General features: G+C 48.0%; 13 protein-coding genes across 13 annotated transcripts, besides 26 other annotated features; all 13 read right to left on the bottom strand.

Annotated features, from left to right (window-relative positions):
- Window positions 1–10: part of a microsatellite that runs on past the window's edge.
- Window positions 1–7,777: part of a sequence feature (areas merged during assembly that could not be assigned to a particular haplotype. This can correspond to areas where the two haplotypes were merged or to regions with more than two copies in the genome that were merged during assembly.) that runs on past the window's edge.
- Window positions 142–1,488, bottom strand: Tc00.1047053511003.140 (vacuolar transport protein 4A, putative; the record flags this gene model as incomplete). Its single annotated transcript, XM_810950.1, has 1 exon — window positions 142–1,488. One exon carries the CDS (start codon window positions 1,486–1,488, stop codon window positions 142–144), a length of 1,347 nt encoding a protein of 448 aa, XP_816043.1.
- Window positions 1,669–3,363, bottom strand: Tc00.1047053511003.130 (hypothetical protein, conserved; the record flags this gene model as incomplete). Its single annotated transcript, XM_810949.1, has 1 exon — window positions 1,669–3,363. The coding sequence occupies one exon, from the start codon at window positions 3,361–3,363 to the stop codon at window positions 1,669–1,671; it is 1,695 nt and encodes a 564-aa protein (XP_816042.1).
- Tc00.1047053511003.120 (hypothetical protein, conserved) lies at window positions 3,607–4,011 on the bottom strand (the record flags this gene model as incomplete). The annotated part of the gene is made up of 1 exon (XM_810948.1): window positions 3,607–4,011. The coding sequence occupies one exon, from the start codon at window positions 4,009–4,011 to the stop codon at window positions 3,607–3,609; it is 405 nt and encodes a 134-aa protein (XP_816041.1).
- Window positions 4,355–4,385: a sequence feature (AT_rich).
- Tc00.1047053511003.110 (hypothetical protein, conserved) lies at window positions 4,427–5,593 on the bottom strand (the record flags this gene model as incomplete). The annotated part of the gene is made up of 1 exon (XM_810947.1): window positions 4,427–5,593. One exon carries the CDS (start codon window positions 5,591–5,593, stop codon window positions 4,427–4,429), a length of 1,167 nt encoding a protein of 388 aa, XP_816040.1.
- Window positions 5,942–5,962: a sequence feature (AT_rich).
- On the bottom strand, window positions 6,091–6,714 carry Tc00.1047053511003.100 (hypothetical protein, conserved; the record flags this gene model as incomplete). The annotated part of the gene is made up of 1 exon (XM_810946.1): window positions 6,091–6,714. One exon carries the CDS (start codon window positions 6,712–6,714, stop codon window positions 6,091–6,093), a length of 624 nt encoding a protein of 207 aa, XP_816039.1.
- Window positions 6,901–8,112, bottom strand: Tc00.1047053511003.90 (hypothetical protein, conserved; the record flags this gene model as incomplete). The annotated part of the gene is made up of 1 exon (XM_810945.1): window positions 6,901–8,112. The coding sequence occupies one exon, from the start codon at window positions 8,110–8,112 to the stop codon at window positions 6,901–6,903; it is 1,212 nt and encodes a 403-aa protein (XP_816038.1).
- Window positions 7,778–7,988: a sequence feature (areas merged during assembly that could not be assigned to a particular haplotype. This can correspond to areas where the two haplotypes were merged or to regions with more than two copies in the genome that were merged during assembly.).
- Window positions 7,989–13,208: a sequence feature (areas merged during assembly that could not be assigned to a particular haplotype. This can correspond to areas where the two haplotypes were merged or to regions with more than two copies in the genome that were merged during assembly.).
- Tc00.1047053511003.80 (hypothetical protein, conserved) lies at window positions 8,479–9,999 on the bottom strand (the record flags this gene model as incomplete). The annotated part of the gene is made up of 1 exon (XM_810944.1): window positions 8,479–9,999. The coding sequence occupies one exon, from the start codon at window positions 9,997–9,999 to the stop codon at window positions 8,479–8,481; it is 1,521 nt and encodes a 506-aa protein (XP_816037.1).
- Window positions 10,178–10,223: a microsatellite.
- Window positions 10,363–10,902, bottom strand: Tc00.1047053511003.70 (hypothetical protein, conserved; the record flags this gene model as incomplete). The annotated part of the gene is made up of 1 exon (XM_810943.1): window positions 10,363–10,902. One exon carries the CDS (start codon window positions 10,900–10,902, stop codon window positions 10,363–10,365), a length of 540 nt encoding a protein of 179 aa, XP_816036.1.
- Window positions 11,838–11,860: a microsatellite.
- On the bottom strand, window positions 11,903–13,093 carry Tc00.1047053511003.60 (uncharacterized protein; the record flags this gene model as incomplete). Its single annotated transcript, XM_810942.1, has 1 exon — window positions 11,903–13,093. The coding sequence occupies one exon, from the start codon at window positions 13,091–13,093 to the stop codon at window positions 11,903–11,905; it is 1,191 nt and encodes a 396-aa protein (XP_816035.1).
- Window positions 13,209–14,263: a sequence feature (areas merged during assembly that could not be assigned to a particular haplotype. This can correspond to areas where the two haplotypes were merged or to regions with more than two copies in the genome that were merged during assembly.).
- Tc00.1047053511003.50 (hypothetical protein, conserved) lies at window positions 13,328–15,475 on the bottom strand (the record flags this gene model as incomplete). Its single annotated transcript, XM_810941.1, has 1 exon — window positions 13,328–15,475. One exon carries the CDS (start codon window positions 15,473–15,475, stop codon window positions 13,328–13,330), a length of 2,148 nt encoding a protein of 715 aa, XP_816034.1.
- Window positions 14,264–15,094: a sequence feature (areas merged during assembly that could not be assigned to a particular haplotype. This can correspond to areas where the two haplotypes were merged or to regions with more than two copies in the genome that were merged during assembly.).
- Window positions 15,095–15,105: a sequence feature (areas merged during assembly that could not be assigned to a particular haplotype. This can correspond to areas where the two haplotypes were merged or to regions with more than two copies in the genome that were merged during assembly.).
- Window positions 15,106–15,361: a sequence feature (areas merged during assembly that could not be assigned to a particular haplotype. This can correspond to areas where the two haplotypes were merged or to regions with more than two copies in the genome that were merged during assembly.).
- Window positions 15,362–16,412: a sequence feature (areas merged during assembly that could not be assigned to a particular haplotype. This can correspond to areas where the two haplotypes were merged or to regions with more than two copies in the genome that were merged during assembly.).
- Window positions 15,587–15,623: a sequence feature (AT_rich).
- Tc00.1047053511003.40 (hypothetical protein, conserved) lies at window positions 15,720–17,543 on the bottom strand (the record flags this gene model as incomplete). The annotated part of the gene is made up of 1 exon (XM_810940.1): window positions 15,720–17,543. One exon carries the CDS (start codon window positions 17,541–17,543, stop codon window positions 15,720–15,722), a length of 1,824 nt encoding a protein of 607 aa, XP_816033.1.
- Window positions 16,413–17,459: a sequence feature (areas merged during assembly that could not be assigned to a particular haplotype. This can correspond to areas where the two haplotypes were merged or to regions with more than two copies in the genome that were merged during assembly.).
- Window positions 17,460–18,032: a sequence feature (areas merged during assembly that could not be assigned to a particular haplotype. This can correspond to areas where the two haplotypes were merged or to regions with more than two copies in the genome that were merged during assembly.).
- Window positions 17,610–17,639: a microsatellite.
- Window positions 17,699–17,721: a microsatellite.
- Window positions 17,843–17,863: a sequence feature (AT_rich).
- Window positions 18,033–20,320: a sequence feature (haploid, Esmeraldo-like haplotype).
- Tc00.1047053511003.30 (hypothetical protein, conserved) lies at window positions 18,322–24,864 on the bottom strand (the record flags this gene model as incomplete). The annotated part of the gene is made up of 1 exon (XM_810939.1): window positions 18,322–24,864. One exon carries the CDS (start codon window positions 24,862–24,864, stop codon window positions 18,322–18,324), a length of 6,543 nt encoding a protein of 2,180 aa, XP_816032.1.
- Window positions 20,321–20,354: a sequence feature (haploid, non-Esmeraldo-like haplotype).
- Window positions 20,355–25,099: a sequence feature (areas merged during assembly that could not be assigned to a particular haplotype. This can correspond to areas where the two haplotypes were merged or to regions with more than two copies in the genome that were merged during assembly.).
- Window positions 25,100–25,777: a sequence feature (areas merged during assembly that could not be assigned to a particular haplotype. This can correspond to areas where the two haplotypes were merged or to regions with more than two copies in the genome that were merged during assembly.).
- Window positions 25,778–26,928: a sequence feature (heterozygous, non-Esmeraldo-like haplotype).
- On the bottom strand, window positions 26,247–27,848 carry Tc00.1047053511003.10 (phospholipid-translocating ATPase, putative; the record flags this gene model as incomplete). Its single annotated transcript, XM_810938.1, has 1 exon — window positions 26,247–27,848. A coding segment is annotated over one exon (1,602 nt), but the record flags the coding sequence as incomplete, so codon positions are not given.
- Window positions 26,929–27,064: a sequence feature (areas merged during assembly that could not be assigned to a particular haplotype. This can correspond to areas where the two haplotypes were merged or to regions with more than two copies in the genome that were merged during assembly.).
- Window positions 27,065–27,848: a sequence feature (heterozygous, Esmeraldo-like haplotype).

The raw sequence follows: 27,848 nt of genomic DNA, 5'->3' as shown, positions 1-27,848 counted from the left end.
AAAAAAAAAAGGAATGCTCACCGTCTCCCCCAATTCAAATCAAAAAATAACAGCAAAGTAAATTAAAAGAAAAACAAATGGCAAACAAAATGTGAAGAAGGGAGAAGAGAATCAACATTTGATGTCGAGATTATAGACGTACTAAGCCGCCATTTTCTTCTCTCGGCTGCGCCACTGCCAGAACTTCTCCATCTCCTCCTTGGAAACGGTTGGGGGAAATTCACGAAGTGCAGCCTCGCAATCATCTCGGCAGACATCCGGAACTCGAAGTTCGGCGGCAGGAATACCAAGAAGAGGCACCGCATTCTCGTCTTCCTTAGAGCATGGAATAAAACAGGTGCCCGTGGAGTGTGATTTTATCATAGCAATCATCGGTTTGACGTATTCTGATTGGGCGATCTTCTGCACAGGCCCCATCACAGCGTGCATGGCAACTTTTTGAATGTCAGACGCCGAGTAGCCCTCCGTGGAGTCGACTAGCCACTCAAAGTCCTCTTCGCTGAGAGAGTGCGGCACGCAATTCAACTCCGACGCAAAAAGCTGCCGACGAGCAGATGGGGACGGAAGACCCACAAAAATGAGATGATCAAAGCGGCGGCGGAAGGCAGCGTCCAAATCCCAAGGCATATTTGTCGCGGCAATAATTGTGACGTTCTCCGAATTTAAACCCTGCATACGAAGAAGCAACTCTGTCTTAATTCGCCGCGAAGCCTCACTCTCACCAGCCCCACCACGAACACTGCAGATGGAGTCCACTTCGTCAAAAAAGAGGACACAACGGGGAAGCCGAAACGCTCGTTCAAATACACGCCGTACGTGTTGCTCTGATTCTCCAACCCACTTGCTGAGGATGTCTGCAGAAGAAATAGTCAACAGTGTGGCTTCGTACTCTGTTGCTGTGGCGGCAGCGAGAAGTGTTTTGCCTGTGCCGGGCGGGCCGAACAACAGAATGCGCCGTGAAGGGCGTCGTCGCCCCTGAAATAGCTGAGGAAACCGCAATGGGAGTGTTGTCGCCTGTTTAAGAGCCGCGATGGCCTCTTCACATCCGACAATGTCCGCCCATCGCACAGCTCGATTACCAGCAGGCTGAATGCATGGGCTTATGCCCACCACAGTTTCCGTCTCCGTCTCAGAATCCCTGCCCATAGCGCACGGTACACAACTCAACGAATCTCCCATCGCCTCCGTGTGACACGTCGTCTCCTTGCCTCGGTGGCCATCACTGGAAGTGTCGCCTTCAAGTTGCAGATCAAGGACACTCATAAATGTTCGAGACACGTGGCCATATATGCTGCTGTGGCACGGCGTTTGGTCATACGCCTGCATGAGCGAGGTACATTGCAGAATATCACGCACAAGGGTTTGAATACGCAGAAGTGAAGACGCACGCGCCTTTCTGCTGTGACCATAAAAAAGAAGCAACTCTCGAGCCTCTGAGGTCAGTTGAAGAGCTTCATCAACTTTTTTTGAGGAAAGGGCCGCCGTCATTCTTAAAGCCTTGCGCCAACTTCACAGTTCTGCAAACACACACACACCACAGGGAATAAGTGTACCAAGACGCATACACATTAAACTGCCAGAGGACAGAAGAAAAAAAGAGGAGATAACATCAATCTCGCGTGTTATTTTAACTTAACCTTGCCCATTACTCGAGTTTTTTTTTTTTTTTCATTTCTTCACGGGGAGCAACAGACTCATGGCGCGTTCCAGTGAATCCAAACGTCCTTCTAAACGAGCCCACATTTTTTCGTTTTCCCCCTGCACAATTGTTCGCACTACTTCTTGCACTTGCTCCAGAGTCAAGGGTGCAGATGCATCAGCGCATTCCCATGGCAGAGGCTCTCGAGAGGACAAAACAATTTGACTAACGACATTTGCCGACAGATCAGCCTCCTTCTCTCCCTTCTTCATTATGGTACTCTCGCTCGCCTCCTCAAAATCATTAAGAAGAGTACCTGAAAGAACCATAACCCCGCGTGCCTCTGGGAACCAAGAACATCCCAGCAGTCGATCGTGACGGCTCTCAAGGCAAAGAACACTGCGGGGCATCATCTGCCCTTTTTCAGTGAAACCAAAAAAAATGGCGCACCGCCCGTCACATAAACATAATTCCCCATACTCGTGGGAGTCCTGGCTTTTCGTACACCGTAGTATCGGAAGCACACTAACGGCCGAATTGAGCCTCGCAAGGGCCTTTTTGCAATCTGTAGACGCTGCATCGATAACTTTTATGTTGACAGTTGATGGCAATCTTTCAACTTTGTCACAGCACGTTCCGTTAACACAAGATCCCGCTGCATTCAACACGGGCTGCGTGGCATTGATAAGAAGAGCGTGGCAATTGACAGATGACGAACGGTCTAATTGTGGCCGTGTCACCATAAGTGAGAAACCCCCCGCGTGCGGTCGACTCGGTGCATTGTGAAGCACCGTATTCCATGATGGCAGGGATGATACAAAGGAGCCAGTTAACTTTGGAATATCAAAAAGAGAACCGTCTGCACGTTGCAACTCCACATCTTCCAACTCCTCCTTTCCCTCCAGCGTTCTGTCACCAAATACACAGAATGTGACTTGTCTTTCAGACTCACAGTGGTCCGATGCGTTCACGGCAATACCGATATAACGCGTTGAAGGCCCCATGATAATGGAACGAATAACAACAGGAGCATCCAAAGCTGAAGTCCACTCCAACACAACAATGCTTCCCAGAGTACATCCGAGCAAAATTGCTGGCCCATTGCGGTGATCCGCGACACCGGCAATGGAATGAAAGGGCCCAAAGTTTAACTCACGACGCTTGTGCTTCATTCCCCCACCTGCGCATTGTTTTTGAAATGCAAAGCACTGCAGTTTCTCATGGCCAGAGGTTACAACAAAAGGACATCCACCGACCGTTATGCCGCAAATATCTAAAGCGTGAGCTACGACGCCCACAAACAACGCCTCATTACCCTCTTCATTATCGGTAGCGTGGTCATCAACATCATCATCGTTATTGTCGTCCTTTTCAACTAGTCCGGAGCGCACGCACACCACTTCTCCCGATGAACTCATGACACCAACCACGCTGACACCCGCCCACACCACTTTGGCAATGCCGTACGGAGGCTCAGTGTTAAATAAGAATGCACACCGCGCAAGAACCATCGCGGACAAATCCGCTGCTACTGTCATGAATGTCAATTCCCCTCGGCGAGTGTCGTCCGCAGACAAAGTGGCGGTCACCAACATACCGCAGCCTCCGCCCGGTGAAAACGACACCGTCGCCATGAGACCACTCGAGGCACGTGCGAACGGTGCCGCTACAGGGGGTACATGCGTCACGCCACCTACCAACTTCGTCGTCTTTTTCCCCATCATCCCGCGGAGAAAAAGGAATACAAAAAAATCGTTCTATTTAAAATAGCCCCTCTCAATAATAATAAAAAAGATGGCCGGCGTACTAAAAAAACAACAACGAATAAAAGCAGATGATAGCACAAGACAGAAACACAAACGCACACTGATACACACACAGAGAGAGAAAGACACACGCAGAAGAAACAACAACAACACAAACCAATCCAAAATGCAAATATTTCCTTCGTATTTCAATCTCAGCGCTTAGTAGTTCAACTTAGCGCCAGAAGGAAGTTTATGCACCGTTTTGGCCCGCTCTGCCTTCGCCCTCTGCGCCTCCTCGTACGCCACTCTTCGAGAAAGTTGAAACTTGACGACTTCGCCTGGTTTGGGGTTGCGCGATGAGTGCAGGGCCTGCAAAAACGCGCCCGCGTGGTCCATAAGGAATCGCTGCTTCTCGGGGTCAGTCTCTTGGCAGTGCTCGCGCCACTGTTCGATCAGACGCTTTTGTAAAAACTGACGAGCGTGACGCGACTTCACTTTGATGTCAATCGAGCGATAACACATCCGCAGCAAAGAATATGCGGATGAAATCTCAAGAACCTCTTGCTGAGCATTCGTGTGAGTCGTTTTGGGGGTACTCATTACCCGCAGTGTACGACGAAGCATGGACAATGTGTATTCTAAATATATATGTGTGGTATATGCGTTTTGCGCAGTCTTCCTTTTCTTCCCGAGCCCAGTAAACCCTTAATTACTCAATAAGGCGTGATGCAGCAAGGTGTCGACACAAAAACTCGCTTACAAGGTAGACATGCTATTTTTTTTTTTTTAGGTGCGGAAAAAAAGAAGAAAAGAAGATGTGCCAATGCTCAAAACGACATGAAGAAGCAACGGACCCCACCACCTTTTACCACAAAGCAAAACATTAGGAACACACAGGAGGGAAAAAAAAGAATTGACAAACAGAAAATTTCACTGCTATTTACATTGCGGTTGCTGTGGCATAGCCAAAAAAAAAAAAAAAACTTATTATTATTATTCCATCTCCCTTTCACATTTCCCATCATCATCATCACCAGCATCAGAGGTTTTTGGCGGGCAAGAGAGAGGGGTCATTTGTCACAAATGGCCGATACGTCACAGGAAGAGCTCTATCGTCTAAACGCTGCATTTCACATGTCCTTCGGGCAAAAGCCTCAAAAAAACTTCCGCCTTCAGAAAAATATCGCAGCGTTGACCGATCCTTCAGGAAATCACGTGCTGCGCGGTTACGTTGACAGGCCTTATGAATACGGTGTAGGTACGCCTCGCCATTGCAGGCGATAATCCCTTTAAGTGATACATGTATGAGGTTTGACTTCCGTATGGCTGTCGAGAGTGCTGCTGCCTTATTGTCAGGCACCTCTACACCGTCAAGAAGAAGAACTTCCAGATTTCGCATTCGGGGAAGACAACTAATAAGCGCACACACTTCGGCGCATGTAAGAGCTGTATAACTAAGATCCAACTCCTCCAGAAGTGAACATCCTTGGAGGAGGAAGTCGTAGAAGGATGTGATGTCACTACCACCAAAACGATTGCCATGCAAACTCAGCCTTCGAATAGAAGTGCGCTCCAACAGCATTGCCATCATGTTTGAACAGGAAGCATCAATCCAATTGTAAGAAAGGTTTAAATATCGCAGTTGGGGCTGAATTGAACGGCACTGATTCAAACCACACAAAATCAACAAAAGTGTAGCTGCCCCAACCTCACAGAAGGAAAGTGAAAGACATTCTAAATTCTGAGCTTCATTACGTAAAATTCCTTCAAAAAGTAGTACACTTGCCCGGTCGGGGGTTATCGAGATGTGATCCATGTGGAGGAGGGAGAGGACAGAGCTTCGTTGACGCATATGAAGAGCGAGATCAGCAATAAACTGATTCTCTGTCTGAACGTTTCGCAGCAAAAATGGAATAAGCGGTGGGTGGTACTCATTCGGATTCACAGTGGCGGGTAAAACACGCATGGAGAGCCACCACTCCCCCGCAAAACGAAACTCTTCCTTCCATTCCGGCCGGACACTCGGTGTATTCCACGAACACCGCCTCGGTGCGGTGCAAACGTTTTCAAAAAGGGCTTCCACCACCTCGTCAACAATGTGGGAATGCGGCGCGTCCGGCGATGTCAGGTACGCCGCTTCCTCGTCCGAAAACGTCTCCAGTTCCAGCATCATTATGTTGCCTACGATATCGCCGCCCATTTCCATGAGCGAAGGCTTAACGCGATCAAAGGGCCGCCGAAGTTTGATTTCGCGATGGCGTTCCTTCCCCACGCCCGGCAGTTTGTTCCTAAAACCACGGTCCCGTCGTGGCGCCGTGAACTGCAGCTCATGGCGCTCCGCTCTCGCCAGAGACGGCGACACCGTCCGAGGTAATGGTGAGCCGCCCAATACCGTCAGTGTTTCAGTCTTCTAACAAAAATGTGGCAAAGCAAACAAAATGAACAGAGAAGAAAACGTTAGGGCACACAAACACTCACACACACACAAAAAAAAAATACAGATTCTCATAGATACAAAGAGAAAAAAAAAACCTCAGAGAAACAGAATTTCCTGATTATTATTATTATTTTTTTTCGCACTCCACTGAGGCATTGTCCATTTACCTCTTTCTCCTCTCTTCCCACGGCCATCTTTTTCGTTCGTGCATGTGTGAGTATGCGTGTAAGTATGTATTCCCCGCTCCCGTAACTCGTAACAGACCGTCATGCTTTCACGGAAGCGAGGAGCTCGATGCCGTCCAGCTCCGTCAGGCAACCCGGCCAACGGCGTCGGAACGCAGCCAGTTGGTGTAACATAAATTTTTCTCGTCTTGACATCTTTTTCCAACGCTCCGGTGTATCGTGATCATACCCCAGGGCGTGTAGTAACGCATGCGTCAACGCTACCTGCAAGTAGTCATGAAATGGCAAGTTTTTATGGGGGTATCGAAGGCAGCGCATCCACATCTCTTCCACACTGACATAAATTTCCCCAAGGTCTAACAGTAAGTCACGTCTTGACGGTGCCGCCCATTCTGATGCACGCAAACCATCCGATACACAAACGATATGAGATTTGTCGGGGAAAAGCACCCCATTCACCCAAGATGCATCCGGTGAGCCACTTCCACTGCCGGAAACTGTCAGAACATCCGTCGGTCTGTCGATCCCTCGGCGTTCGTGGTTTAATAGTTGCATCTGCGACAGCCGAATGAAGTGAATGGACAGCTCCACAGACGGTGGGGCATGTTCCAGCCACAGCACCGCCTCTGCCAGTCTTTGCACGGCATCACCTAATTTATGCGTCGCGCCATAAACCCGGACATGACTGAAGAACGGTCGCGGCATTGCCCTCTTGCAGTAAACATACAAATAAGACACATAAATAAGCACAAAGAGAAAAGAACAAGTACAAGCAAAAGTAAATATATATAACGGTTATGCAGACGACTCTCTAAAAAGTCGGAAAAAATCTGCCCTCACACACTCACAAAAACACCCAAAAAATTAAACTCTACTTGCCACAAGAAGAATTTAAAGTTGTTGAAAGGAAATAGACTGCCAACCTTCGGGTGGCTTTTGCGCCGCTTTCACGTGAGACGCCCGAATGAAGTCTTCACTCCAAGGTATGAAGGCATTCGTCGTCTTTTTGCCTCCTCTGGCACGTACACATTGGATCCACTCCGCGGGTTCAATGGGGGGCACATTCCAAATATTCGTCTCAAAGGCTGCAGCTACGGACTGAGAAGAACTGCCTTTACGCGTTTCCAAGCTTACATGTCTTGCCACCGTTTCAAGAAGCCGCACAAGAGCGGATGAAACCACCCCAGAAAGTCGCTCACCCAGAAATTTGCGAAACATGCGGGCAAAAAGCACCAGGTGCATTGTGTCCACCTGCAGTTGTTTTTTTCGTACCTCGCTGATTTCCTTTTCCTCCGCAACAACGGCAATTGCCAATGCACTCCTCTCCCACACGTGGGCAACAATCTGACGACAGGGCATATAATCTACCATTTGAATAGGATACCCGCACCAATCCACAAGACCCACTAATGAATTGAAGCAAAAGTAGATAGTGGGGTGCACTCCATTTAGAAGAAAGCATGACGAAGATGCGCTCCAATTCAAATTCCAGTAGCTCGGGAAAGCGACGTCTTCCACAAACCGTAAGCTGTAGCGTTCAATTAAGGAATTGTATGCATCTACCAACTCTATTTTAGCGGAAGAAAAGGTGGTATTACTGCCTGTGAGGTGGTACTCCTGTAGAAGCTCAATAATTCCTGTCAATTCCTGCAGCAAACCCAAAGGCGGGATAAGCGACGAAAACGTCATCGTTCGCTGGCGTAACTCAGAGATGAGCAGTTGCATAATTTCCCCAATGCATGCGGTGTTTGCTTCGCTGATCGAAGCGACATCCTTCACGGATGTGGAAGAAGCAGACATCACAAGCGGTTCCAAAAGAGACCGTGCACACAAGATGGGTGAATCACTCGCCAAAAACACAACGCCCTGCTTGAGAAAAATCGGCCAGAGCAAAAGAAGTGCCTCGTAGACATCATTTTTCAACATGGAACAGTTCAGTGCGGACCACAGAGTGATCATACTTCTACAGGCCGTTTCAAAGGCATTCTTGGACCGATACTGCGGGCCCATCGCACTCCTCACTCGCTGAAGGAGGTACGAGCAGTCAAAAGTGCCCACGCGACTATCATCGAGGGTTTGCTTCGGCGATGGATCATGAGACATCCATGCGCACAGAAGCTCCACTCTAAATTCGTTAGTTTCGGTTCCTCAAAATACAGAAAAAAAAGAAAAAAGAGTGTGTGCATATACATACATTATATATATGAGGGACCGGGTGTGCGTAAGAACATGTACAATATTGCTGACGGTGCCGCAACTAGTCACGCAAAACAAACCAATTTCACCGAACTCGCATGAAGGACGCTGCACTACAACACTCACACGCTGAATAAACATCCCGGTCATTTACACCTTGCGTCACTCAGCAAAATCAAATACACAAAATAAATAAATAAAAACACGCACATGTCACGACACGAAACGACGCAATTGATATTTCACTCGAAAAATACACAAGCAAAAAAAAATTTACTTTTTTGGCCTCATCGACCGGTTCTCCCTCTTCTTTACAGTCTTTCGATCGGGCTTCCCTTCCATCCCGCCCACTACACGAAAAAATTGATAATCGTCCCCCTCCAACTCGCCAGCAAGCTTCTGACGCAAAGAAATGTTCAGTTCAATCTCCTTAATAGTCTCCTGAAGATTCAAAATACCATCTGTGAGACGACGGTCCTCCGTGACACACTGCTCCACTGCCTCTCGAAGCTCACTTTCAAGTTTGTGTAGTGACTCCTTCAGTGTCATCTCCTCAAGTTCTCGCATTTGTAGTTCACTTTGAAGTCGTTGGTTTTCAAGAAAGAGTGACAGCCACCGCTGTCGATCGACAAAATGATGCCTCGTAAGGTACATGGTGTTGGATTCGCCCCATTCATAGAAGCTCCCCTCATTCTTTTGTGGGGTCGCTTCTTCTCTTTGTTGATGTTTTTTCTCCCCGCCTTCATACTCCGCACGGTGAAGGTCAAGCTGGTGCTTGATCATCAAAGCCAGCTTTTCATTCGATGTCTCTAATTCCGAGTCATACTTGGCGTTGATATGCTTCTTCTTGGCTTTTTCCGCGACAACATCCCCCGCATCATCCTCTTCAAGTGTCGTCGGGAGATTATCCCGCTCCGGGTACTGTACGCGCTGCACCATGCCCGTGTCCACGTCAAGCGTCATAACGATGCGGTGCACAAAGGCATCACTATCATAATCCCAAATCTGTTGCGTCAAGAGACTCATTGAAAACAAATGCCTTTGCTGACAAAAATGCTCCCTCGCATGTTGTGCTTGGTATCGGCTGCAGCCCACGAAGCCACACACCAAACAAATCCAAGGATCACCTAAAAGGTGACATTCACCACAATAAATTTCATTACCTCCACGCTGCATTTTAATTGCGGTTTGGCATACAATACATGAAGACTCTTCAGTAAAACATCTGCACTCCCTATCGGGTGCACAGCGGCACGTGCGAGAGGTGTAACCCGTGAGTGTCGGCTCCAAACGTTCCGCACAAATCGTGCACGTTGGAACAATATAGTATCCAAATGCAAGCTCCTCATCTGATATATCGTCCTTTTCACATGGAAATGCCAGCACACGCCGGTAGCCAATGCACGGTGCATCACCTTCTTGAGACAGGGAAAGAACAGACATGGCAAGTAACAGCTCATAACATTCTATTATTACAACCGTGCACCCAGAAAAGGTGCACACCAAAATCTCCTGAACAATGAATTTTCCACTGCTCTTCTCCTTCAGCCATATCAGATAGTTGGAAACATGTTCCACGGTCTCTTTTTTAACCGTACACCCCTCCAGTGGATCGCATGTCGGGAACAAGAGAAGGATGTGCTTGGTCGGTATAAATGGAACAAAAAACTCTCTTTTAAAGCTCAGTCGTCGGAGGAGCTGCACTCTGCCAAAGACCGCCTTCACAGGGGGATTGCCCTCAAATTCACATAACTGATCATTGCACGAGGGATCCTCGAGTGTGTAGCGAAGCATTTCTTCAAATAAAACTAAAAGAAGGGAACAAAACGCAAAGCAAATAAAGGAGCAACCCCCCAAACTCCCGCACTTTTTTTCCCTTTTTTATTCTTTTGAAATCCTTTCCTTTAATTCTTTTTGCTCTCCGCCTCGGTGTCTTCACTTGAGGTGAAGAGATTTGCGGGACCTAAAGGGGAAACAACAACAAAAAAAGAAATAGCAAAAACAACAACAAGAAAAAAGTAGGGACTTGACAGAAAAACGGGAAAAAACATATTTGGGCATCAGTTTCGCTCGTCTTTATCCTTCGCTTCCGTGCCTCGTCTTGCCACTTGTCACAGTGCGTCTGCGGCCCACATGAAATCTTTCGTGGTGCCGTCCTCAGTACTTTGTTCGCAAGTTAAACATCACTGGCCTCTTGGGTCGAAGATCCGGATTCCGCTCCCCTTCCAGCGTGCTCTCTTCCTCACGCCCACCGCCCGCTGCCTTGGCGGCCGCGCAGGCTGGGCAGCCACCCCCACGCACAACACGTTTTTCAACGCTCATCAAAAAGGAATGTTGACACGCAACGCACCTCCACCAGACAGGGGTCACATGGCCGATGCCGACAATTTCCGGGTAAAGATGCATTGGATTCTTTTCGTGATCCCACTCCGCCGCAATCTCCGGTGCGGCCGTCTTTAGTCGCGTCGGAAGGTGAAATCGCTTAGCAAGGAACATCTCGACACGCTTGCGGTTTGCCACGCGGATGTAGCTGGCTTTGAATCGACGCGACATGACAAGATGTCCGCTGTGGGTACCAAATTCTGAGCGCAACGACGAAGAGAGCGGCAGCGATGATGATGATGATGCCGATGGCGCGCGCAGAGCCGGACTGCAACAGAGACACGCCGACGCACCGGCGAAGGCAAATCGCCGCATGTGGGTTCACTCCAGCTACAGGCCATGCGCAGAAACAAACAGAATAATAATAAAAGAAAACAAGCGGGTGGAAAAAAGTTGTACCCATGCAAAGGGGGGCAACAGAGACAAACTTAACGCGACGCAGCATCATTTTTTCTCCGTCGCCACAACTCCACAAGACAGAGTGGGACCGCAGTGCATGTACTTCCAGTGCGAGAAGAATCAGAAAGAAAAAAAACACTGCGGTACTGGCATGCAAAAACCGTGGAAAAAGTGATAAGAAATACTGCCATCACTGGCGGATTGATGAACCGATACGCGGCCGTGGTCCGACAATCGCGTGCGCAACAAGAAGACAAAAGAGCCCTCGCCAATCGCTTTTCAGCGCCATCCCAAATAACATCGGTCACGCACCACCAAAGAACCCGAGCAACAAAAAATACGCCATGCCACCCCTCTCCCACGTGCGTCTTATCATCACAACATCAAAATGCGATGGTAATACACTCAGCACGGGCGTGATGCTCGGTCGTACATGTTTGCATCCTTCATTCCTCGTGGGACTGGGAGTGAATAGACTATTTTGTGAAAGTAGGAAGAATTTTTTAAGAAGTCTAAAAAAAAAAAAACAATGAGAGCAACAAATGACATGGTGGGAATGCAGCGGAGCTGAGTTTCAATCACGTGCTCAGTTGCGGCCATGTTTTTTTCTTTAAGACAAACTTCCCTCTCCCCCTCACGAACCCGACAATTATTCTTTCATGGAAATCCACTGACCGCACCCACAACTGTTCTCCTTTTCCCCCCTCCCTTCCACCTAGCGCAATCCCATCCACTTGAAACGATTGCACACAACAACCCACGTTGATCAACAGAGCTACTACTCCCGCACCAACTAAAAAAATCCAAAGCAAAATAAAAGAAAAAAACTTTGAAGCCAGCGCACGCACAAAAACAATAATAATAATAATAATAACAGGAGGGTGGGCGCCTTGTCGGCGTAAAATGGGGGACGTGCTTACGAGCTTAGAACGAGCACTTCACCACTTCCCATTCCTCCGCCAACACAACGGGATGTGACACCAACACTTTTTCCACGCTTACGAAGCTGGTAGACCATGTCCACCACCTGCCGCACTCCTGTGCAGCCGAGGGGATGACCAAGGGAAACTCCACTGCCCCACTGATTCAGCCGCTCTACATTTAACTCTGGAAACTCCTTCATTCCGGCACCTACCACGGCCGCAAAGGCTTCATTCATCTCAAAGTAGTCAACATCGGCGAGTTTCATCCCGGCTCGATCCATAAGTTTCGGAAGTATTTTGAAGGCTCCCTCGCCCATAAGTTCCTTTGGTACCCCAATATTGCCGTATGCGCGCAGTTCGGCCAATACGGGAAGACCCAACTCCTTTGCCCTCACTTCCGACGCCAAGACAACGACTGCTGCCCCATCGTTCATGGTGCTTGAATTGGCAACAGTAATCGTTCCACCTTCTGGTTTAAAGTATGGCTTCTGTTTTGTGAAATGAGCCATGTCAAGTTTTTTGGGTCCCTCATCCTTCTCGACCCTCCGAACACCTTTTCGATCAAAGACGTCCACAGGTGTAACGTAGTCAAACATACCTTTTTTCCAGGTAGCTGTCGCGTTTGCATGAGAACGAAAGGCAATTTCATCCTGCAACTCCCTTGAAACGCCATACTTCTCCACGAGACGTTCTGTCAAGAGTCCCATAAGTTCCCCCCCATTACCAACGTTGCAGTCCGTGAGTGCCTCCATGAGGCCATCCACGAGAGTGAGATCACCGTAAAGTTTGTTTTTAGTGCGACACGTATACAAGTAGCGGGGGGTGTTTGACATACTCTCCACACCGCCGGCCATTCCTACAGAAATTTCCCCCAAAAGGATACGGCGAGCCACGTCATGAATGGCCGCCCCACCGGATGCGCAGTTTTCGTGCAGCATTGTTCCTCCCGAAGTGATGGGAGCGCCGACATCTTCACAGACCATCCGGGCTATGTTTGGTGTGCGCCCATCCATTAGAACGCGACCAACAGTCATATACTCAATAAGTTTTGGGTTACATTTGGATTTTACCAGCGCCGCCTTGGCAATTTGGGTAATCAGCTGCCGTGGAAGAAAATCCGCCAGTTCACCGGCAACAGAACCAATGGGGCTGCGCGCCCCACCGCAGATAACAACTTTAGACATGGGTTTTGTGGTTTTACTTCGAAGGAAATGCAAAAGTGTGTTGACACCGCTAAAGCCGCAGATTTATATGGATTCAGGAATAGAAAAAAAAATCAGTGAAGGAAAAGAATGCATAGGAAAAAAAAAAAAAGTGTGAAGAGGGAAGAAAATGCCTAACAGCAGAGGCACTACAACTTCCCATGAAGAAATAAGGCGAAATCAGTTTGAGGAGTCACTCAATTCAATAGGAATTGGTCAGACATCTATAATAACACAGTCATCGCTCTGATTGCTGACATCATCGCTGACTTTATTCGAGCAAACCCAGTGGAGAATAGACAGCTCGGTATTCGTCCGTTTGCCAGAGACTACATGCCGGGCAACATTCTTCTCACCCATTCCTCGTGACACCATCCTGCCATTGAAGTCATCAGCTTTAGCCACAAACTCAGGCTGTTTATCTCTCGTCACACTCCGGCTCTCGTTCTCCCCACTAACTCCTTCTTCCTTAACCTCAGTAGTTGACGACACAAATAAACCATCGGCAGAGCTACTGTTCTCAGAATACTCATCAATGAATATTACACCTTCGACTGCAGTCGTGGGTGCAAATGGGTTTCGCTGTTTCCGTGCCTTTGAAACTTTTTCAGACGGGCCATGCAGAGTCTTCCTTTCACTCCCTCCCACTGCAAGAGGTGACTTGGGGACCAGAAACCGAGAAAGTGGCTGAACATTGGAGTAACGCTGACGCAGTCGTGGAGCCTTTTCTGCAAAAAAAACCTCATATTTCTGAAAAAGCTCCAAAGACACCGTCGGTACGATGCGTGTGGGATTCATAAACCCCACAAAATCCACAAGTTCCGTAAAACTACTGTGCTCACTGTACGGTACATGGAGCAATGTCACACGCTTGCTTAGAATTTGCCTGCGCGCCTTTCGTGTCCATCCACTGGGCTCCACGCAGAGAACGCCGTCAAACTGTTTAAGGTCAATCCCCTCATCACCCCATAGTGGAAAAACCTCACCACGCGGGGAATTATTCCGGTGACTACCGTCTACACCCTCTTCCGTGGCACTGCCACTCCGCCGTCGTTTGGGCCGGCCTCCACACGCAGCAGCAAGTACAGGGTACGTCACGGAGGAAAGTGGAACGAGGAAGATCGTTAAATAGTGTGCAATCTCTTTACTTGAAACTTCGACAGGATCCAAAGAAGAAAAAAGATCTCGCGCGACCATTGATGAACACGATAATGTATCTTGCGGGAGCCTTACCGCATGTTTGGTGACGACTTCCAACGTTGAGCCCCCGCCCTTTACTTCGCCTTCACGCCGGGGCAATGTCATAAAATGGTCGCGATAATATTCCAACTGCCGCAGGGACTCGTACTTCTCTGGAGAAACGTACGTTGGAACGACGTTGCACGTCGAATCTTCGACACACAGCGGTAAGAAATTTTCCTGAATAGAAACTGCAATGCGTTCCTTTCCAATAAAATAAGTTCCAATAAGGACCGCCACAGAAATCGCATGTTCCTTCGCCTCATGCCCCCGTGCATTCATTTCTTTAGCCACACCCTGCAGAGAAGATGTGTGGTCGCGGAACATCGACAAAATCGCCTGATTCACTTCCCGTAAACTATCTGCACGAGAGGGAAAGTTAAAACGCTCGTCGCAAAATGTATTGTCAAGAAACAAAACATCAACTTTCCCCGCAACAGATTTCAAGACGGGGTTTGTCATCATGTCAATTTCCTTTTGAAAATGAGGCATTCGAGGCACGTGAGGCAGCAGGAAAGAATTAGGTTGCTCGTGTGTAAATCGAAAGTCTCCTGTATGGAGAACCGTCCCAAAGACAGGGGATCGAAAAAGAAACATGACGGAGCCTGGACAATGGCCTGCTGGAATCAGCGTAACTGAAAAAAATTCATCAGAACAACGCCATTCCTCTTCGTCCCATGTAGTCTCGTACAGTAACGCCCCGTTCTTTAATGAAAAAGTGTACGTTACACAAAAGTCCATGCGTTTTACGCGTGATTCTGGAATCCCCAACCGCCAGCACAAGATATTTGCAGTGCCGCGGCTGGCGTAGATGGTTCCGTGGCTCCAGCCCTCGGTGACGCCGTTGTAGTGATCGGAGTGAAAATGAGAAAGAAAAAATAACACGCGAAATGGAATGAGGTCACTCGCCAGACAGCTGTCATTCCTGTCTTCCCGACAGGACTTCATGTATGCATGTGTGTGACGGAGCGCATCTACCAGAATAGCCACCGTTTCACCTCGATACACCTCTCTGGAACGCATGTACTCCGCTACAACATTTTGCTTCGTTGTGGATCGACGCGTCGTATTTGCTACGGACTGAAATATCTGCACACCCCCGCACCTTTTGGCCTCTATAGTCATTCGTTAAACCCCAACCCCCTTTCCCCTCCACACCCCGACAGCAAAATAATAATAAAAGAAAACGCATCGCAAGAGGGAAGCACAGACTCAAACACGCCGACAAACGCCAAGTAATTTAATAATTATAATTATATATATATATATATATCACTCATTTCATTCTTCTCCCGTCATTCACCGAATGACACAACTCTGTGACCCATTTCCTTGCTGTTATCAGTGTCCCCAGCGTCCACCACAAGGCCTAACGCTTTGATGAGGCTGAATTAAATACAGAAAAAAATGGATTTCGCTCTGCATCCCTATCATCCTCATTGGCCACAGGAGGATCCATAAAACCAATAACCCGCATAAAAGACAGATACAAGAACTCTTGCATATCCATAAGTCCGCCTAATATTGTGCAAGCCAGGCCCACTGCCGTTCCAAGGGCAAAAAGATCTGGAGTGAACATTGCGAGTTGAGGAAGAAAGCGATAGAGCAGCATCCCTGTCAACATGAAGATAAAAAAACAAACACCTAGAATGAGGGTCTTAACAAGTTTCCGGAAAAGAACACCAGGTGTCACAATGACAATGTTCTTCCCAAGCAAGCGCGATCGTGCTTCTTGTGCCTCGCAAAAAGCGATAAGCCCTATGCAAAGAACGAGAATAACACACGCTGTAAAACCGGAGTAGAGAAGGGAATTGTACACGGCCAAACCTGCATTGTCTACAATCAATTCCGTTTCATTTACAGCTGAGAAGCCTTCTACCACGTCCCGTAGTTTGGCTGCGCTGTTCTCTAAGAAAGAAACAATGTCCCCTGTTTTACCATCGTGGTCTGTCATGCGCCAAATGCCCATAATCGAGATGGAAACTGCAACAATCCCACCGTAGCGTGAACGACAGGCGTTGGTGGCAAAATTGTATAAAAGACAGAGGTTTAACCACCACAAGAAAAGAATTCCCCAAAGACGAAAGGAGCCCACATCCGTCAGGTATTCCATCTGATGCGCTATAAAAGATATCGCCGTGACAATACAAAGTGAGTACTCCGTTGAACAGGAGTCTATAATCGCAGGAATCCAAACAGTCATCAAGAAAAAAATGAGCCAAATAAGCAGCAGCTCCACCACATGAACACTCACCACCAAAGCCAAAGCACATAGGAAAATGACAAATAAAATTGCCGCACATTTGACAGTGCCACGAATAGTTTGATTTATCGATGACACAACAGATGTCGTTGCAGTCCAACCCCCGCGTTTGGAGGGACCAAAAGCGTAATTTACCATTCCAAGAAGTACCAGAGTGGATAAAAACAAAATCCATGAACTCAGCTGACCCCACTCATTATGCCAGTACATAAGATAAATTTCTACCAGACACCGTGATATCATAATTGTGACAATGTACCAACGCAGTGCCGCTTGGGCTCTTCGAGGTACGTCTCGCAATAAACGGTAACAGCACCCAATTACCACAGCGGGTACTACACGCTCCAAAAATGATAACAGCATAGCCCTTAGAATTTCTAATTGAATAATTAAATGCGGGTTAGTTTTCATCAGAAAAGGATCAAATGTTTTATTCTCTACACCCTGGAAAACTTCTAGAGCGAGGCATCCCAGCGATGTTGGGTCAGAAAGTATTCGGGCCACAATCTCTTTGAGAGCTGCCATGGCTTCGCATCCAAAGAATAAGCACACAACGGCGGCAGGCCACCATTTACGCCCCCCACTGAGGCCGGACTCATGCAGCCCAGCATGAAGGGCGCCACAGGCAAACAATCGGTAAGAAAAAAATGCCAAGACGGATAGAGCAACACCATACAGGGTGAGGCAAATTCGTTCATTGAATGACATCTGCTCAAGAATTCGCTGATACTCTTCTGACCAAACAATTTCCGTCCCAAAGGAGCGGTGAAGGGAGACGGCAAGCCATCCGACCAGCGTAATTTCGCGAAGAGGAAAGAGAAAAAACAATCCAGAAAGGGCAAAGACTTGATACCACTGCGGGAGATGCTCCAGCGAGTGATAGATGCTGCCAAGATAGAGGTCCTTCTCTGCGGAAACGCCCCCCGCCATGCAGTCGTGACCACTAATAAAAGTGTTATGTGCTCCCTGCAAGCACCGTAAAAGGCACCGACAATCAAAAAAAAAAAAAAAAAAGACAAAACAAAATTTACACAAGAAAACGACACAAAGAAAAAATACGCAGACGCGCACAAACACGCACACACAAAAAAAAAAAAAAAAGAAAAAATGGAAATAACGGCATAACAAAATTTGCAAATGCCCCCTATGCTTTTTTTTTTTTTTCTTGTGGATGTAAACGACATCGATAAAAACAAAAGAGGATGAAACAAAAAGTAATTGATGTTTCCTTTTAAAATATTTTTATTATTCTATGTCCTTTTTCGTTTAATTCTTTGCGGATTCTGTGAAATCTGTGCCTTGTTTTCCGTAATTTCTCTTTTGCGCCTCCATCCGCCTCCTCATTATCAGCTGAACAACCCAACCCAACACAACCAACCATCCACCTCTTTTCCCATTCATCGTCCGCAGTACCATTAGTAACGACGGCATCTTTTTATTTTTAAAGCAATAAATCATCAAACGAACGGTGGCAAACTTCCCCCCTTTTTTCCTCCACCCAAATTGTTGTCACCCCTTCCCCCCCCCTTCCCTTCCCTTCCATTTTCTCTGAGTTTGGCGCCCCCGTGAGAAGGGAAGAGTGACAAGCAAAAAAAAAAAAAGAATGACGCGCACACGGAAACAAACAAACAGCAAAAACAAAAAAAGTTGCAATGTTTATAAATAAATATATAACGGCGGACGCTAATCCAACCGGGATTAAACATGTCTACACAGTCGCCTCCACTTCGACCCTCGTTGTTTCGATTGGTACTTCGTTGTTTTCTGATGATGACGATGATAATGATCTCCCAGTTTCTGGTGGAGACTCTTCCTGCTTTGGAGCCTTACGCGGCTCGATGATGGTGCCCTTCTCCTCCCAGACTTTGTCCGACAAATCGTTTGGCTTGAATGGCGTGCTCACAAGCTCTTTAATGATGCTGCGCAACTCCTCCAGCTTCTCATTGTTCTTCTCGTCACTCGGATCCAAAAACTTGCGGCCAAGGCAAGTGTTCATGGCACGTTTAAATTTACGAATAAGCTCCAACGTTCCAAAGCTGGCGCGAAACATGATCCACTCGTCCACAACGGCCAGATTGAGATCGTCGCGATAGACGACAGGCATGCTGCTTGTGCCCATAAGGAGAATAGTCCATAATGGAACATTTGTGAGGCCACGCACTTGGAGGCGGTCGGACTCCGACGACTTCACAAGCTCATCGTACACAAAAAACGGTTGGGTGATATCCTCTTGTGAGGTGCGGTGCACGACCGATGATGAAGATGGCGACAGTCGGTTGGCAAGTTTATTCCGCATTAACCGCTTGCCTCGGTTCATCACAACATTTGGGAATAGACCCGATGCCACCACACACTTCACTAGTCCCACATTCAGGGCGTCGGTTGACCACTCGGACCGATCAACAAATATATCGGCTCGAGTATGGTCCCTTTCCCTCTCAAAGGCAATTCCATCTCCTAGGAATCCACTATTCATAACAATATCAAAAAATTGGCGTTTATACCTCGATACAGTAAGAAGCTGAGGTACACTCAACATTCGTTCGTGAAGATCATAGACAACCTCAGCTGGTGGCTTTTCGTAATGAGCCACGACCCAAAAATTAAACGCGTTCACCGACGCAATCACGTCGGATTGGGTATTCAATGAAAGGTCTTCTTTGTGTAGTCGTACAGCTTCCCGTTGATCACGGGCGCTATTAAAGACATCGGTGTCGGTCACTGCGGCAATGGTCAAAGCAGTGTCTAAACACCTCAGGATAGCCCCCATGATAACCATTTTCCCCACTTTTGGTGCCACAGGAAGTCGCGCGAGCCTAAGCCCAAGCGGTGTCAGTTGACGTGTTGAGGTTGTTGCCCCGAGCTCCTCAAGACGCCTCATTGCTGCTTCAATGTGTTCCGTCGATGGTGGTTCAATAGCCTGTTGTAGAAAATTAGCTGGTTCCCCCAAGTCAAGGGCAAGAATCTGCAGACACAGCGCATCCAGTGGCGTCCGAAGCATTTCAGGGGTTTGAAAGTCATGTACCGTCTGGAAGTGTTTCTTGGAGTATAGTCGAATACATATACCCGGCCTAGTACGCCCCACGCGGCCGCGACGTTGTACGCAGTTCGCTCGACTGGCATAAACTGTGACAAGTTGAGACATCGATCCCATTTCATTGCGACCAACAGCGGTGGTTCCCTTCTGCATGATGTATGACTTCTCTTTTGCTCGCCCAACATCTATCACGACGGCGACATCGTCGATAGTCACACCACTTTCAGCGATGTTTGTGGAAAGAATCAATTTCACCTTTCCCTCCGGTGGTGGCAGAAAACATCGCATTTGTTCTTCAGAACCAACAGAAGAATGTAGGCAAATAATATGAAACTTTGTGTTGCGCTCAAGTATTTCACATGCCTTATTGATTTCATCCCACCCAGGCAAAAAGACCAAGACAGACGAGTTTGTCAAGTCCAACGTTCGCACAGCATGATCGATAGCAAACTGGATTGTCACGTAATCAATCTCCGCGGTAGCCTCCATAAACCCATACTTGGCCGTAGCAGGTATTGTCGTTGTTAACGAATTAGCAGAAGCTGCAGCATTATCAAGCGAGTCCCCGCTGGGTGAGAACTCCCTTTCACGTTCAAGTGTAGCTGCCACCTCCTTCAACAAGGGGGGCAACACCTTTTGCTGTGCCGCAATAGGCACCAAATCTTCCACATACAGCTCCTGCACTGGATGCACATAACCCTCCACGGTGATAATGGGAGCACCATCAAAGTAGTTTCCAAACTGTTCTGCCTGGAAAGTCGCGCTCATCAAAATGACATGCAGATCTTTTCGAGTTTGGAGCAGTTGTCGTAAGAGAATTAACAAAAAGTCTGAATTAATGTCCCTTTCATGGATTTCATCAATAATGAGATAATTGATCCCATTCAAAAGAGGAGTCGCATGTAAAATACGAAGAAGAATACCGGAGGTACAAAAATTAATGTTGCGTCCCGGTTGGCTGTCCAGACGAATCGAGTACCCACATGTTTCCCCAATGCCCTCCAGTCTTTCCGCAGCCACACGTTGCGCAATAGAAACGGCACTGAGACGTCTCGGCTGAGTAATGACTATGGAACAGTTCCCACCCTCACCCTTTTCGGTCATATGATCTAAAATGTATTGAGGGACTTGCGTGGTCTTACCACACCCTGTTGTGCCACACACAATAACAATTTGACTCTTCTCAAGAGCATTCAAAATTTCTTCTCGCTTGCCATATATACTGAGTCCATGCCTTTTTGAGGCGTACTTGGACAAATATTCCTCATTAGTCAGCTTTTCAGTTAATTTCTCCCGGAGATGTTGGGACACTTGCTCCCGCTCAGATACATCCATGGCAACTCGAGAGAGCAAGCCAACGGGTTCAACTTTCGTTGCACCCCATTCTTGTGGTTTGGCAACTTCCTCCCCCTCCATATCGGGTAGGTCATCAATCACGCGATGGATACGCTCCTTCTGTGCTTCTGTGAGCGAGACGTTGGCAATGTGTTCAGGGTCCAAGTGGGGATGGGTGCGTATAAGATCCATCAGGGCCTGAAAGCCAGAAACACCACGTGATAGCTTTGAAAAAAGATTTTCATATGCTGTTGCTTCATTGAAGCGAGGCCCCGCATCCATCCCTTCGCCAACCCACAATTTCCCATCCTCGTCTGTAACCTCAACGGTGGTGGTGTGATGAATAAGAGTCCCTTCACGACGGTTCATGTGCCGTACTATCGGTGGGTGCAAACCAAAACAGAGCGTAAACAGTTCAATGATACGCACCTTCCCCTCATCAGAAAAGTCCTTGGCAACAGGATCCCAACTGCCTGTTCTCTTTTTGCCGGGCTTGGCCGGACGCTTCACTGCTGGCGGTTCGTCTTCAAGCATAGCAAATGGGTCGATAAAAGCAACCCTTTCCACCGTATCAGATTTCACGTTCTTTTCAGTTTCATAATAGTCCGGTTCTATTCGCCGCAAAAGAGCCAAAGCGTGCATAGCCGCGCGTCGCTGGGATGCATCCTTGTTAACAGCCACCCCACTGGCGGTAACGTGCTCGTGCCCAGGAACCTCAATGGTGGTGAGACACACACGACGTGATACCGGGCCAACTGTACGCGACCTCCAAAAGACGGGGTAATCCACATTAGCGGCTGTACAGTAACGTTGTAGAAACTGCTTTGCATCGACGTCAATAGGGGCGGACTCCACCTCCTCAAGTGCAGCATCATACACAGCATCTCCCGTCCGTGGAACTTTTTCCAGTTCATAGAATATATTTTCTTCCCGCATTGTGTTTACCTCAATAAATCGTCGGCATTCCCCAATATACTTATCCCACTCGTGTGCGACATTAGAGGGGGGAATGGGGTAGGGAGGCTTTTCCGGTGCCGTTCCAAGTGTCAGTGGAATTGGGGACGGTGTGTCAGGTGGCTTAGAAACATCTTCACCGACAAGTGGTGCCCATCGCCCAAGACCCTTTACGCGTTCAGCATGTCTCCTTTGAAGCCCGGGAAGGTTATCGAACAGACATAGACCCAGGGCATCAATAATACGCTCAGCGTGCATCCAACAAAGCAATTCTGCATCCCGCTTGGTTAATGCCGAACCGTGAGCAATGCGCTGACCAAAGCTTTCAGGAACAGGAACTGTAAACTCCGCAATGTGCAAAACGTTGCCCAGACCACGTAGTTCCATACGGAACTCTGGCTCCAGCTTTGGCTTACCCTGGCGACGCAGGTAGTACTGTACCCGTGGACGACTTACAAGATCCACATCCTTTTCAACTATAAAAGTGTAATTCCGCGCTTCTTTGGGGGCGGTTACCGGTTCTTCTTCTTCCTTTTCGGGAAGTAATGGAGTCTTTTCTGTGTTTTCTGACTTGGAGACGGATATAGGAGTGCGCCTTTTGTTCTTATTTTCCCAGTGAATGGATCCAACCACCTCTCGACGAAGAGGTGGCGGGGACTTCGTGGAGGGCGAAATGTTACTGGACTCATCAACAGGTGCATAGCGTCCATTCTTCATACACAATTCCGCATGCCGACGCTGCAAAATCCCATCCGTGTAAAGTGGGATTCCCAGTGTGTCAAGAATAAGTTCCGCGTGCATTGCGGCAAGATTCTCAGCATCCTTTGGATCGACGGCTTCCCCAAGTGCGATACGATCCCCGTAGCGACGCGGCACAGGTAGATTGAGCGCACAACGACAGATTGACTGCCCACAATTATCTTCCGCCTCAATACGTTGTATAAAGAACACCTCTTCTGCACGTCTACCCATGGCTGCAAGATAATTTTTCACACGCACCTTTGCACATGGGTCAATCTCCCGAGGAGAATACAACGCATGTTCATACTGAGTACGCGTCTCGGGATCTGTGGGCGAAACCATAATGTAGCCATCCGGGCTATCCGGTTCAAGTTCCCACAACTCTTTAGGAATACTCTCCCTCATCTTGATGTAATCCATTTCTGGACTTTTATTTGAGGTCGTCTTCTCCCCCTCTTCCGAGGAATTGATAGCCTTGGCCCTTTTGGGGACTCGACGCTTTGATGCTTGTGGCAATGCAGGATCTGCTGGCTCGGCATTTTGGTTAATGTTGTCATCGGTTTTATCATTGTTTAATTCACTGAAAATAGTTTGCCTCACAATTCTCCGCCTGCCTGGAGGGCTTGTTAGACTCGGATCCTGCGCCTCGGCAGGTGTTGACATGCCACGAGAGCGACGAGTAGCAATCCAATCATTTCGTGCGGTACTTTCAGCAATGATGTGCACTCCAAGCATGTTGATCACATCAATCGCATGCATAGCGGCAAGGGTAGCCGCATCTGCAGCGTTCATGGCGATACCCACTCCTCCACGAATACCGAATACGTCCGAGAGTGGAAGCACCACGGTAGCCTTGAAAAATCCCTGTACCTCCTCAATGAAAAATGGATCCGTTCTGGGGGTCTTTTCTCTCCTTAAAAATCCTTTCAGAAGATCTACCGCCGCGTCATCCAAAACTAGTGTCTCAATAAATTCACAGGTCTGTTCGGTGAGAGCACGGTGACGTCTCACAAGGTCCTCTTCGTAGCTCATGTACGAGACTCGATCCTCTCGCCTCACTGCAAGTTCTTTAAGAGGCAACGGACATGCCACATGCGAGGGATCCTTTTGGTCTTCTCCTGGAATTGGTGCGGGACGACCATAGCTCCACGCCGTGAGCGCGTGCTGTTTTTGTTTCACGGAATCCGACGGGAAGAGAGCGATGGAATGTGCATCCAAAAGCAACTCCGCATGCATACAGGCAAGTGTCACAGCCGCCTCACGACTCAAAGCCTTCCCTTGTGCTTTGATCTCATTGAACGTCGTCACCTCCCCAGGCAAAAGGACAGTGGCAATATAATATGTCGGTCCACCTTTCTCAAGTGGTTCTTCCGCTTCCGAGGTGCACAGCTGAGTAAAGGAAAGGTTGTGCTCCGCCAAAAAAGACTTGATGCGGTAAACGGCAGTCGTGTCAAAAAGACACGGTGAAAGTAGTGTATGGGCTGGGGAAATGTAGTAGTTTGGTCGCAGCTCAATCAACAGCCATTTTCCACCCTCTGTCTCGTCACGATCAACGATACGACGTAGAGGAAGTGGAATACGAATATGTGTTTGTGCCCTGTCACCGTCGTCTGGCATGGGGGCCCATCGTCCAGCCTTACGCGCCGCCTCTGCATGTTTGCGTTGCATGGAGGGAAGTGTGTATATGTGGTAGCCAAATTCATCAATAATGTACTCTGCATGCATCGCAGCAAGCATCTCTGCATCCTTCCCATTGCACGCCATACCATGCGCCCAAACCTCGCCCGTTTGACTCTGAAAGGGAAGTCGCACGCGGCAATGATACAATTGAGAGCCGTCATTGCCCTTCACCTCCTGCACCTGGAAAACGTCGTTACTGCCAGTCACCGCTCCTTGAGAGAAGCGTTTGATGAAGTTCACCACGCGTGCCCGTGAAAAAGTGTCCACGTGCTTCGCATCAAAGAAGTGCTGCGGCAACTCATGACTGCCATCAAAGACCCCGGATCCATGTGAAGCGTTGCCAACAGACGCATTAGATTCCTCCACCGCCTCGATAAGCGAAATTTCACCCGGATTTATCTCCTGCGCGTGAATCCATCGACTAGAAGCGACAAACGCAGATGATGCACAAATCTTCACTCTATTCGAGAGGCGAAAAGCCGACAAAAGACGCTGAGACCACATACCGCCTTCCACTTAATACTAACAACAACTACAACAAGAACAAAAAAATACAAATACAAAAAACAAACTCATGCACCCAAATTTCCCACAAAACTACAGTTACATATAATAACAACACGGACAAATGAAATAAAAGGCTCCAGCAAAATAAAGAAAAAAAAATACACCAATGTTAAATCCCACAACAGTAAAATTCGTTTCTTTTTTTTTTTTTTTAACGTTCAAGCAAACGTTGTCAAAGGCCGGCACCCATCATAGCTTCCCAGAAATGGAACACTTCTCTCCATCTAATCGGTGTCTGACCCTCATCGTTGCAAGCCATGAAGTCTCCCAATGCATCCACAAACTGAGCTGTTGCGCAACCTCCAAAACGGCCGCACAACGACAACAGCCTGCACCGTCGTTCGTGGGCGCATTGCATTTACTCGGCATGGCTTCCAGCAAACACATCGCCAAAAAATACAGACGCGGTGGCTGGGCTGCCGTAATGAGAAACGCCGCAAGAGCCACACAATTCCTAATTCTTGCGTGGCCACAACCAAAATAGTCTCGCGGGGATACGGAGCCAAAAGCACATCAGCAAATGAGACAAATTCCCGGTGCGGCACAAAGAGGGCACCATCTCCGCGGAGAAGCAGTTTGTGGAACCATGCACTCAGGAACCGCGCGGATGGGCACTAAAGCCCACACATCCGCCTCACCTTCTCCGCTGCGTGGCAGGAAGCAAAATTATCTCAGACACACAGCGCATTTGCATGGCCCTCTCGCGCGACATGCGTGGGGACGTCTCGGGGGCGTCGCCCCGTCGCGTCTATTAGGGCGTCAGCCATCAGAAGACACGCGGTGTCCACGTGCAAGTGCGTGCCAACGGGCATGCCTGGAATTTCCTCCAGCTCAGAAATGTGCCTCCAAATCAGTTTACCCTCGCAAGAAGTGCCCAACCACAAAAGACTGCTCCCGAGCCAATTCTGCGGATACCCCATCGGGGCGTTTACTGAGATGAGCTCCACGCAGCTCTCCGCAGCAGCCTTCAGCGGACGTTCATCCACTAAGACAATACGTGTGGGTGGGTGTAACGTTGGAGAAAAAAGGAGATGTGGTGGCGTCTCAGCCGCGAGAAAGGAGCACAACAGAAACACAAGAAGAGAGGGAGATGAGCAGACACGGGAGGAAAAGAATGGGAGAGCCCTTCAGAGAAACAAATAAAGAAGGACATTAAATTCGTTCATTTATTGGGAAAGGAATTGGAAGGAAAAAGCAGAAAAAGTGGTGCGAATAATGGCAATTAAATGTGTCTGCAGTCCCGATTGACTTCTTTTGTCCATCGGCGTAACGCCGCTAAGCCTTTCCTCACACCTACACAAATGGGACCCATCGAAGCGTCAGAGTAGGGAGTATGCCAGTTTCTGGTTGAACAGCAGATATTTGCTTACCAACCATATGGTGTAAATAGGAATAATAATGGCTAGGGTAATTACTGTCACTCGCCACCAACAGCCGGACGAGAAAAAAAAGTTTCTGTCTATTGTTTCAGGCAACACCACGACGGCCACAAAGTAGGACGCAATGGAAAAGCATTCAGCTGCAATAAACAAATAGAGATGACGTCGCCGTTGTTCCCAAAGTATTCGGAGGTGCGCCGTGGACGCCACGATAATAAGTTCCGTCAACAATAAAGAAGTGTAGGCAACCGCCACCAATTGAAATAACTCCTCGCTAAATAACTCAAGTGAAAGAAACATCATGGTCCCTCCTTGAAAAATAGAAATCCATACCCATTGCAAAAAAGAGCGTGTGTTCATAGATCGAGCTTTTAACAGCTCCTTGTAATGCTGCGGAAACTCACTGACGTCTTTCTCCCGTATCTCCTCATCGAGTACAAGCGCAAAGACCGGTGCCATAGTAAAAATGGTGGTGTACCCCATAAGAAGATATCCATTAAAAATAGACATGGTGGTGCCTGCGAAAAGAAGTGAAAAGAACGCCTGCACTACCGAGTACACCATACCTCGGTGCATAATAAACTGACTCATACGGCATGTACGACAATATGATCTACGCCCATGCCACATTATAAGTCGTACACAGTGAGCAAACTTCGTGATGGAAAAGTCTGCTGCCATACTTGCCTGCTTGCCTTCTAATCCCTCCACGCCAATACCAACGTCCGCGGCAAGTATCATTGAAACGTCATTTCCTCCATCCCCAATAGCAGCCATGCGGACCCTCTTGTCGCAGTACTTTCGCATAGTGTGAACAACAGCCGCCTTTTGTGTAGGCGAACATCGTGCCACAATAACGGAATACGCCGTTTGCGAGACTTCAACAAAGATTCTAGAAATGGATTCTGAAAGACAAAAAGAAAGAGAGGTGCCGTCCAAAATAAGCGTCCATGGTCTGTTAATACATGCACCGCGTGATAGCAAAGCGTAACGAGCCGCAAGTTTCTCCAAAAAACGCTTGGCATCGTCTTCTGTAGAAGACGCCATCACTTCCACAACGCCGTTTCTTGGAATAAGCCGTGTTGAATGACCAATGGTAGTGGCCGTCTCCACCTTGTCACCCGTTAAGATCCACACTTTAATGCCACCCATCCCTAATGTTTCCAGTGACGTCGTGACATCATCTTGAAGTTCGTCTTCTACACCGGTAACGCAAACTAACTTCATGTCCCTTTCAATAATACGCATGGCCGCATCTAAAGAACTGTTACGCGTGTCACCCAAGTCTGCATTGGCCTCATTATATTTCGCCAAAAATGTTTCAAAAAGCTCTTCTGTTAATGTCCGCTGCGCAAATACTAAAGTTCGAAGTCCCACCTGCGAGAATTCCTGACAACTTTCATACAACCAATCAGTGAGGCGTAAAACACTCGCCATCTTCGTATCAGCCCCCTTCATCAGATATTTATATCCGCCCTCGCCCACCCCCCGCCGTTCACGAACGATAATTCCCATACACTTTCGTTCAGAGGTAAAGGGAAA

This window comes from Trypanosoma cruzi, genomic scaffold (genome assembly GCF_000209065.1).
Source record: "Trypanosoma cruzi strain CL Brener 1047053517021 genomic scaffold, whole genome shotgun sequence".
NCBI classification, from domain to species: Eukaryota; Euglenozoa; class Kinetoplastea; order Trypanosomatida; family Trypanosomatidae; genus Trypanosoma; species Trypanosoma cruzi.
This window is presented reverse-complemented; position numbering and strand designations above follow the sequence as displayed.